The 10,606-nt window shown below is 58.4% G+C and overlaps 1 protein-coding gene across 1 annotated transcript; it reads left to right on the forward strand.

The window, feature by feature from the left end:
- Positions 1-329: 329 nt before the first annotated feature.
- On the forward strand, positions 330-10,347 carry SGCA (sarcoglycan alpha). Its single transcript, XM_040640810.1, has 10 exons — positions 330-388; positions 1,486-1,605; positions 1,706-1,860; positions 2,020-2,092; positions 2,446-2,644; positions 3,046-3,208; positions 4,151-4,359; positions 4,558-4,584; positions 9,697-9,889; positions 10,154-10,347. The coding sequence occupies exons 1-9, from the start codon at positions 355-357 to the stop codon at positions 9,875-9,877; spliced, it is 1,161 nt and encodes a 386-aa protein (XP_040496744.1). The 5' UTR covers positions 330-354; the 3' UTR covers positions 9,878-9,889; positions 10,154-10,347.
- The last annotated feature ends 259 nt before the right edge of the window (positions 10,348-10,606 follow it).

Raw genomic sequence — 10,606 nt, forward strand, 5'->3', positions numbered from 1 at the left:
GCAGGGGTGAGAGGAGGGGATTCTGGACACGATGGCCAGGTACAGGCAGGGTCTAAAAGCCATCAACAGCTAGGGACTCAGGGCAAAGGGAGCCCTTAGCGTTTTCAGAGGGGACTGAGGTAGTCAGGTTGGTGGTCTCTGGCCACTGGGAGGGGATCCCTGGAGGGACCTTGTCCTGTGAGGAGAGTGTTCACCCCAGATTCAGTGCCTGCTTGGGTGGGGATGGGGAGGGACCCACTGGCAGAAGCTGGGGCCAGCTGCTCTGGGACACCTCCCCCGTCGCCCCTCCCTCCCTCTCTCCTCCCCTGCTCCTGTCTCTGTCACTCACAGGGGCCAGACCGGGCTGGGGCAGCCATGGCTGCAGCTCTAATCTGGATTCTTCTTGTGGGCAAGTTGGGGCCTTCTCCTGGGAGAGGCCCAGGATGAAGGGACGGGATTTACGGGGATTCACGGGTGAAGAGGTGGAAAGACAGAGGTCCCTCGGGGGGAGGGATCCGGGGCCAGGGGCCAGAAGGACTTTGGGGTGTTCGTGCTGTGTCCAAGGGGAGGTCCAGGGAAATGGGGCTGGGAGGGGGGCTCTGGGATGCGGGGGCCTGAGAGCTCTGAAGGGTGGGGTGTCCTAGGCAGAGGTGGACCTGACAACACAGGCCCGGAGTGTCGTTGGCCCTTTAATGGCCGGCTGGTCTGCCTTCTTTCTAAGCCCAGGCTAAATTTGGCCTTGGGAGGGTGTGGGGGCCTGCTAGGGCAGGTCCTTTCCCTGGGGCTCAGGATCCCATTTGTTCAGCTTTTATTGGCTTCTGCTGTGGGCCTCTTGCCGCCTGTGTATAGGGGAGTTGGGAGGGAGTCCCAGAACGGCTACCCACCTCCTCCCAAAACTCCTTCCCTCCCCCTTCCCCTCCCCCTTCCCAGGCATTCTTTCTTAAAAATTTTTATTTATTTCTTTATTTTTTTAAAGAGAGAGAGCAGAGAGAGTGACTGAGCATGTATTTGTGGGGGTGGTGCGGCAGGGCAGAGGGTGAGGAAGAGAGAGAACCCTAGGCAAGCTCCGCGCCCAGAGGGGCAGAGCCCGGCAGGGGGCTCCATCTCAAGACCCTGAGACTAGGACCTGAACTGAAACCAAGAGTCGGATGCTTAACCGAAGGAGCCTCCTAGGCGCCCCGCCCCACAGGGCTTTCTTAAGGGTTCTTTTACAAGTGTCCTTAACACGCATCCATCCCCCCACCCCACGCCCCTCTCAGCCAGTCTCCCTGCCCTGTGTGACCCCTCAAAGGGAGCCTAAAATGAGGACTGGGGAAGGGGGCTCCCACACATCCAAACCCAACAAAGGTCTGGGATTTGTCACTGAACCCAGTGTGTGGCACAGCCAGGACTCCACCCCCTGTCCTTTCCTGGGAGCCCCCCACAACTTCTCCTGCCTGGAGAAGCTTCTCCCCAGCGCAGGAACAAGGCTGATGCGTGTGTTTCGGGGCTGTGGGGTCCCCACAGGTCTCCTGGCAGGGCTGGGGGATGCCGAGGCCCAGCAGCCCACCCTGCAGCCTCTTGTGGGCCGTGTCTTTGTGCACACCTTGGACCAGGAAACCGTCCTGCGTGGTCCTGAGCACGCCGGTGAGAGGGGCCTGAAGGGCATGGGGGGCTGGCGGTGCCTGGCCAGGGGCCGGTGAAGGCTCCTGTCGTTTCTCCAATCCCCTCTCCTCCCTTCCACCAGATGTCCCCCCCACCGCCCCTGTCACCTACCACGCCCACCTCCAGGGACACCCAGACCTGCCTCGGTGGCTCCGCTATACCCAGCGCAGCCCCCGACAGCCTGGCTTCCTGTACGGCACCCCCACCCCCGAAGATCGTGGGCGCCAGGTCATCGAGGTACTGGCAGGGACCCCAGTGGCTGGGTCCCCTGTGGGCATTCATGCATGCTCATTTACATAATTTAGATGCCTCTGATTTGAGGGTGTTTCAGTCCCCTCCGCGTTTCTCCCCTCGCCCCATCCCTCAGCCCTCTTCCGCATCCCCCCCCCCAACCAGGTCACAGCCTACAATCGGGACAGCTTTGACACCACCCGGCAGAGGCTGGTGCTGTTGATTGGGGACCCAGAAGGTACCATCAGCCCCGCTGAACCCCCGCCCCACCTCCACCCCCCTCTGATGCCAGTCTTGGAGGATTTCCCTTGGAAGGAGAGAGAGGGGTGTGAAGGGGACACTTGGGAGTAATGGGAGCGGGGTGTCCTGAAAGGGCTCTGGAGTTGTATTCTTGGCCGCTGTGGACAGTCTGTGGGGCCTTGGGAAGCTGTTGAGGCTGTGGGAAGGGCATCTGGGGTCTGTGAGTGGTGGGAAGTTAGGGAGGAAGGAAGGAGTCTGAGGGGCATGGGGAGGAGCTCGAGTAGGGGAGGCTTGGGAAGGACCCGTGCAGGACTCCGTGTGGGGCCTCAAGTGCCAACCTGGCATCTCCAGGCCCCCTGCTGCCATACCAAGCTGAGTTCCTGGTGTGCAGCCATGACGTGGAGGAGGTGCTGCCCCCGACGCCTGCCAGTCGCTTCCTCACAGCCTTGGGAGGGCTCTGGGAGCCGGGGGAGCTCCAGCTACTCAACATCACCTCCGCCTTGGACCGTGGGGGCCGCGTCCCCCTTCCCATTGAGGGTCGCAAGGAAGGGTAAGTGTGCGACCCAGGAGGGCTTCCTGGAGGTGGCGGCAGCTGGCCTTCTGGGAGTGGTGGTGGGCACGGAGCACCTTCGTGCACCTTCACACCCATGTGTATCTCCCAGTTCCACAGCACCGTCCACTTCCCTCCAGCTGTCCCTTCATCTTCTTGCCCTTCCTGGGCCCAAACCCTGAACTCTATACTCCCTGATACCCCATGAGGACATAAAAGACCCAGCTATCAAGAGACATTCCTGGGGGCATAAGCCCCCCCAGAAGACTGGGGTGCTCTGTGTACTCTCACCATAACCCAGGTCTCAAGGTGGTCCTGCAACCCCAAAACTCCAGGGCCCAGTGCCTGCACCCCCCCTACCCCCCCCCCATTTGCTAACCGTGGCTTCTCTCTGGGCCCAGGGTTTACATCAAGGTGGGCTCTGCCTCACCCTTCTCCACCTGCCTGAAGATGGTGGCATCTCCCGACAGCCACGCTCGCTGTGCCCAGGGTCAGCCTCCGCTTCTGTCCTGCTATGACACCTTGGCACCACACTTCCGTGTTGACTGGTGCAATGTGTCCCTGGTGAGGAGGGACCCTGGCTCTGGGGGATGGGGATGGGGCCTGGTCCCCATCACAGTCTCCTCCCTAGCCTTCTTCCCACCCTACCTCTCTGTTCCTGTTTCTTTCTCTGATTATGCACTTGCGTGCACACACACACACACACACACACACACACACACACACACGCTCTGAAGTTCCACCTCATCCCACGAGAGGGCGACAGAGTCCATAATCCAGAAAAGGGATCCCGGGGTCCAGAAGTCCCCTATGCGCCCAACCCAACAGCTAGAACAATCATTCCAATAGGGCAGTTCCAAAAACCCTTTCCCCACCAGGGGACTCTTTGGGACAGCTCTGTCTGCTTCCTCCTAAGGTGTGACGTAGCAAATCTGCCCGTGATATGGAAGAGAGAGCTCTCACCCCCAAATTATAAACCACGGATGCTCACTACTGCTCTTTGGGATATTGAGCAGTTATCTGGGGTCCCTAGAGACCCTGACTTCCTGGGCTGGGAACCCCTGGAGTACTCTGCTTCCACGAATTGACCCACAGTGCAGCCAAGGTCTGATCATCAACAGCATCCTTGAGGACTTGCTGTGTGCTGGGCTCTAGCCAAGCAACATGCTTCACCCTCGCCGCCACCCCAGAGCCGGACCGCTATTAGTCTTCTGACTTTATAGGTGGGGGAGGGAGGCACGGGGAGGGAAGTCATCCAGCCCAGCCCTGTCTGAATCAGGAGTTAAACCCAGGCAGTCGGGCCCTAGAGTCGGGCCCTATACGGACCTGCCTCTCCTCACCCTTCTCTCTGGGCTCCTAGCCCAGGGCTTGTCCTGCGAGGTCACCCAGGCTGGGGAGACAGGCAGGAGGAAGCCCTGTGGTTGTGTGGGGCACCCCTGCCCCGTCCACTGTGGGTCTCCGTGTCCAGCCAACGGCTCGTCGGTGAGCCCTGGGCTCTCTGAGCAGGTGGATAAGTCTGTGCCAGAGCCCGCAGATGAGGTCCTCACCCCAGGTGATGGGATCCTGGAGCATGACCCGTTCTTCTGCCCTCCGACTGAGGCCACGGCTCGAGACTTCCTCACCGACGCCCTGGTCACCCTCCTGGTGCCCCTGCTGGTGGCTTTGCTGCTCACTGTGCTGCTGGCCTACGTCATGTGCTGTCGGCGGGAGGGACGGTGAGTGGGGGGGACAGAGGGCAGGGAAGGCCCCGCGGAGCACCCCCACGGGGCTCCTTATGGCCATTGTGCTGCCTGGGGACGCAGACCCCTCAGGGAGCGGGGCCCTCAGCCTGGGGGGATGGGGATCTCTTGCCTGACCTGGCACCAAGAGGGGGTGGTGGATACTAGCTAATCCTCTCCCCCGATTTTCCACAGGCTGAAGAGAGACCTGGCCACCTCGGAGTGAGTAGGGGAAAGCTGGGGGGCTGGGTGGGAGCATCCCTAGACTACCAAGCTAGGCCCCCTCCCCCAAACTCCATGAGCAGCACAGACCAGCCAGATTACTCTGGGCTAATGGGGGCCACGCCTGGCTGCTGAGCTCCAGGTCTGGGCTGGCTGGTTGCTGGGCCTGACTTCTCTTGGTCTGGCCTTCTCATTTTCTGGGTCTCCGTGGAGGACTCTAACCTGGGACACAGGAGGGGACCTGGCCAGGTGTGGGGGCCTGTGGCTACCCTGGGGGAAAGGGTTCGAGAAGCAACTTCAGAGGCTGCATGCACACGCATGCACACACGTGCACACATGTGCACACACACGCACACACACTTCCCTGAGTCAGACACTAGGTGTTGTTCCAGGCTGGCTTCTGCCACACGACCAGCGTGACGCTCTCTGGCCCTGGTTTCTTCGCCTGCCAGATGACGGGGTCCTTGAAATAGCTAATGTCTGCGGATGCGTTCAATTCCTCCAGCCCTTCCCAAATCCATCTCACTGTTACTTTGCTCAGGTTCCCCCCGCCCCATGGTCTTACCCCTCCTCTGTCCCCAGCCTTCTTCCACTCCCACTCCCCTGAACCCCAAAGATTCCAGGAGGCAGGTGTGAAATCAGTTAGGCTTCTTTTATTCCCGCCGCACGGAGCCTGTGGCGGGCCTGGCACACCTGCCTGCTTGCCTGGCCTGCCTCCTTAATTGCGGCGGCATCTGGCCACCCTGCGAACCTCCTTGCGTAGCCGCTTGTGCCCCCTTTGGGAGCCCACCAGCAACCGGCGCTGCCCGGGCCGGCGCTGCCCAGACCGGCGCGGTCTCTGGGCCCTGAGCTTGAACTTGGAGGCAAACTTCTTGCCCATGCGGAAGGAGCCCGAGGCCCCCTTGCCGGTCACCTGCTTGAGAACACCCTTGTCCACCAGCCCCTTGAGAACTCGCTTAAAGCGCCAGGCATTCCGGGTCATGTTGTAGCCCATGGTGGCGACCGCCTTCTTCAGTGTGGCGAGGCTCACGCGGTTGTGCATGCCCCTGTCCGCCACAACCCCCAGGATCACCTTGGATATGCTGGGCTTCCGGCGGGCTTTGGGGCTGGCGCGGCGCCCAGTCTCATTCTTGCCGGAGGCCCCGGAGGCGCTGGCCTGCCGGCCCGCACCCTGCACTGTGTTCGAGGCCAAGGGCGCAGAGGGGGGAGGTGCCAGAGTGTCTTTCTGCATCTCTCCCTGCGGCGGGTGAAGGGAACTAGGAGCAGGGACCTCCAGGGTGACGGCGGGAAGTCTCCACGGGCTGCTCTTCGGTGGGTGAGGCGAGTCTCTGTTCCTGGTTCCCTCAGAGGCTTCCGCGGAGGGCTCGGGCCCCAGCCTCCCCTGGGTGGCCAGAAGGAGGACCAAGGATGATCTCCCACGGCTGGCCTCAGCAGACTTGTGCCTAGGGGGCAGGGGGTGGCAAGGTTACCTCTGTGGTGACCTCAGGGGGACATTGTGAGGCCACCAGAATCCTGTGAGGGTCACAGTGGTCCCATTGTTCCCTCCCGGGAGGTGCGGACGGGAGTTGCCAGATACCGTGGGCATCAGACGAGCCAGGTACCCCGGGAAGAAGGGCTGAGGCTGTGCGGGTGGATGGGTGGACCCACGTGGTGTGTACGTGCGCGTGCAGGTGTGTTGAGAAACGTATGCACCTGAACCGGCTGATTTCAGGGTGTTCTGAGACCCCAGGGTTTTTTTTTTTTTTTAAGATTTTATTTATTTATTTAAGAGAGAGAGAATGAGAGCAAGTGGTGGCGGGGGGTGGGGGAGGGAGAGAGAGGGACAAGCTGACTCTGTACTGAGCATGCAGCCTGATGTGGGCTTCCATCCCAGGACCCCAAGATCATGACCTGAGCTGAGATTGAGGGTGGGACACTTAACCGACTGAGCCGCCCAGGCACCCCCTGAGACCTCAGTTTTAAAACCCACCATTTTGACCCCACCAGCTCAACCCACTGGGTTAAGGAATACAAACATTTTTGCATCAGAATTATACCCGCATTTCTGAGTTGTTACGGGGCGGGTATTTTCCAGAGCGAACAAAACTGTAATTCCTTGCTCTGCCCAGGTCGATTCGATTCCTTGGTCCCCTTTGATCACAAAGCAATGGAAAGGCTCTGCTCTGCTTTGCCTTTTTTTTTTTCTTCCTATTTTCATTTTTATTTGATCGAATTTTTTCCCCCATTGAGATGAGTGATTTTCCATGTCAGTTTTTCAAGGAACATTTTATTCCTCAATTTTTTTGGCCTGTGCCAAATTTGATCAATTATATCTTCTGCCATCGTGGAAATTCCCTTCTGACCAGTGGTTTCGGGCATGGCCAGTGCTGCTGGCTCACGCTGGGAGCCCTGAAGCTCTCAGGAAAATCTGCTTCCCCCAGCAATGTTGAATCAAACACCAGGCTTACTGTGTGCCGTATTAGCCCTTGTTGGTTTGGATTTTGAGTTGATTTATTTCTACAAATCCTTTTTTTTTTTTACTTGTTCGATGTCTACCATTTTTCAAATTATCCATAAATTGTGATCCTGCTGCATGTATCAGAGTTTGCTGATCAGAAAGTCCTCCAGCCTGACCCTCTTCTGTGGTCTGTGTGTCCGAGACAGGGCTTGAGGGCTATGTGTTAGTGGCGGAAAGAGTGTGTGTGTGTGTGTGTGTGTGTGTGTGTGTGTGTGTGTGTGTGTGTGTGTGTAGGAATGCCCGCCTGTTCCTTCGTCTGCCCAGCTGCTGATGTGGAAGGGCTGTGGGGGAAGGCAGCAGCGGGGCTGGTTTCTCCTCCTGCTCTGGAAAAACATCCCCAGAACATTTTCCACCTGTGTGTGTCGCCAGAGTAATGAGACCCAGATGCAGGGCTGGGGGGGGGGGTGCGGCGCATTACCTGCCTGGCTTCCTCTGGTCCTAAGCATCCACATGCTTCTTGCTTCCTTGCTCCCTCAGCCTCCCCTTGCCTGGGAATGGAAAATTGTGTTTTGGACAACTCTGCTTGCCAAATTCCAGACTCAAGAGCTCATCTTGACCCTCCCCTGGCCGTAGAGGGTGACTCCGCCTCCTCCCGCCAACCAGACAGGACTTGGTCCTACTCACCGCCCCCTCCGCCCCCCCAAGGAGTGTGGCCCATTCAGCATGAAGCTAGAAAGTCTGACCTGCCGTCTAATCTCTCAGGCTCTAGCTGGTGTTGGGGTCCACTGAGACTTGGACAGGTGTGGGGATCATAGCCCCCCACCCCCATTTGATCAGTAACCCAGAGGCAAGTAGGGTAGTTTCCACCCTGCCTGGGACCACCGCACCTTTAAGGAAACTAATTCTTTTTTTTTTTAAGACTTTATTTATTTATTTGAGAGAGAGAGAGAGCGAGCACAAGCAGGGGGAGCGGGAGAGCGGGACCGAGACTCCCTGCTGAGCAGGGAGCCTGATGCGGGACTTGATCTTAGGACCCTGGGATCATGACCTGAACCGAAGTCAGACACTTAACGACTGAGCCACCCAGGCGCCCTCTTCTTTTTTTAAAGACTGGTCCTCCTGCCCCCAGACCATTTATTTTGAGAGTTGGCTGGGGGAAGGCAGAGGGAGAGGAAGAGGGAGAGAAGCAGACTCCTGGCTGAGTGTGGAGCCAGCTCGGGGCTCAGTCTCAGGACCCTGAGATCATGACCTGAGCCAAAAATCAAGAGTCGGTGCTCAACCGACTGAAACACCCAGGCGTCCCAAGGAAACTAATTCTTATTGTTTGTAATGAGGAGTCCCTGCTGTCTATCTCACCTGGCAACCAGGGAATCTGGGAAAATATCTCCAGGCTGGACCCACAAATGTGGATGAGTTCGTGTAAAGAGGCTTGGAAACATCCCTTTCTGGAGGCCAAGTGCATCAGTGCGCCAACTAGAATAAAATAACACTAAGGATGATAATAGCCATATCAGGCTTCCTGTAATATTAGCTTCCCTTTGCTGTGATGCTGACCAGGACACGTTGAAGTGTGTTTCCTGTGTTAACTCGTTTAATTTGTACAAAAACTGCATCGCAATTGAGGAAATAGTGGCACAGAGAAGTTAAGTGACATGCGTAAGGTCACACAGGCAGTAAGTAGCAGAACTCACATTCAAACCCAAAGCAAGTCCTCGTGCTTAGTTACACTGGGCTACCCCACTTCTCAGCATGAACTGAAGCTTGCCCCAGACAGCAGAAAGCAAGCTCGTGAGAATCTCAAATGAGAATACGCTGAGCTTTCTGAGAAGACAGAAGAGAGTCTTCTTCTAGAAAGCCTAGAGCTCAGAAAGGACTTCCTGACTGCCCTGGGGATTTCAGGCCCACTGCAGAGCCAGGGGCTGGCCTCAGGGAGCTGTGGTCTGGACTAGAGGCAGAGAGCAAAGACTCAGTGTCCAGAGCTAGCCCTGGGGCGGGGGTGGGAGAAGTCCAGGTACAAAGGCCAGCGAGGCTTGATGGGAGGAGCGGGAAGATGAGACTGGGGAGGTCTGGCTGGAAACAGCAGGAGCCGAAGGAGGAGGTGGGAAGAGATGGAGGGCGGAGGTTGGCCAGACCAAGACAAGGATGACACAGGGAAGATTAGATGGTCAATGGTAGGAGAGAGTATTAGGGGAGCGAGCTGAGTTCTAGAAGGGGCCTAGAGGGTCATCGGAATATAGAACCCAGTGAACACTGGCCTCTGGAAATATGAATCCACCGTGGGAATCTATCCATGTCGAGCATCTCCGGAGCTCTTAGCATGTGCCAAGCACTTTTCCAAACATTTTTCTCGTTTAATTTGCACCACAGTGCTAGGAGGTAGGTTCTAGTTTTATGCCCATTTCACAGTTGACACTGGGGCACAGAGTGGCTCGGCAACTTGCCAGGGACACACAGCTTTGAATCCAGGCTGTCTGCACCCACACCCTATGCCTCCATCACTGGACGCTGAGCCTGCACCAAAGACCTTCCTGTTTGTCCTCCCCTTCCCGCCCCCCCTCCTCCCAGTCATGTGTAGGTGGGGAGGATTGCAGGGTGGCTCAGAGGCAGGGCCACCCTGAGCCTCGGGTGGGGGTTGACTCCCAGGGCTGACGACTGGGCCGGCCCTGTGCTCACAGCATCCAGATGGTCCACCATTGCACCATCCGCGGGAACACAGAGGAGCTGCGGCAGATGGCATCCAGCCGGGAGGTGCCCCGGCCGCTGTCCACGCTGCCCATGTTCAACGTGCGCACGGGTGAGCGGCTGCCTCCACAAGTGGACAGCGCCCAGGTGCCCCTCATCCTGGACCAGCACTGAGAGCACAGCCAGGTGGGCCTGGGGGGCGGTGCCAGCCCCATTTCTGGGACAAGGTGGCTCCTGGCTTGAGGCTGGGGCAGATGGTGGGCAGGGGGAGGTCAAGGGAAGGGGCACACAGCCCTGCCTGCTCCTCTGAGGCCGCCATGGAAGGTGCTCGGCAGGGCTGGGGCTATGCCCCCCAGTGCCCGACACTCGGGGTCAGAGGGCTGCGGTGGGGGCAGGAGGACCAGGGCCTGGGCATCACAGTCCCTCACCCCCTCACCCCTGCTGTTCCAGTTCCAGACCCGGCCTCCCGCTCCTCTCTCCCCACCACGCACAGAGCAGCTGGCCCACAGCCACATCCTTCCTCAAGATTCCGGCTCTTGGCCTGATGGCCCCCAGACTTGGAACAAGCAGAGAGATGGCGGGAGGGGGGAGGTGAGGGTGTCTGGGGTCCGGATGCCCAGAATAAATAGCTGCCACTCTGCTCACCTGTTGCTGTGCCAGTTCCTTCTTCTCAGCAGCCTCCCACCAGCACTTGCTGCCTCAGTTTCCTCTTCTGCCTTCCGGGAGCCCTCAGTGTGAGCCAGGGACTGCCAGCCTGCCCTTTGGACTCTGGGCATTTTGCTGGTTTCCCAACTTCTCTGGAAGGAAGAAGGAAGGACCTGCTACCTGTGGCCCTGGTCTTACTCGTTGGACAGAACCTGACAGCAAGGCGTTACTGGGTCATCCCACTTTACAGAGGAGGAA

The sequence above is a fragment of the Ursus maritimus genome, unplaced genomic scaffold (assembly GCF_017311325.1).
Source record: "Ursus maritimus isolate PB19 unplaced genomic scaffold, ASM1731132v1 scaffold_24, whole genome shotgun sequence".
Taxonomy (NCBI): Eukaryota; Metazoa; Chordata; class Mammalia; order Carnivora; family Ursidae; genus Ursus; species Ursus maritimus.

Bases quoted from the DNA above. Each gene is read 5' to 3' on its own strand.
- SGCA (XM_040640810.1), top strand. From the start codon at position 355: ATGGCTGCAGCTCTAATCTGGATTCTTCTTGTGG. The intron at 389-1,485 runs GCAAGTTGGGGC...GGGTCCCCACAG, and splicing joins AATCTGGATTCTTCTTGTGG to GTCTCCTGGCAGGGCTGGGG. The intron at 1,861-2,019 runs GTACTGGCAGGG...CCCCCCAACCAG, and splicing joins GTGGGCGCCAGGTCATCGAG to GTCACAGCCTACAATCGGGA.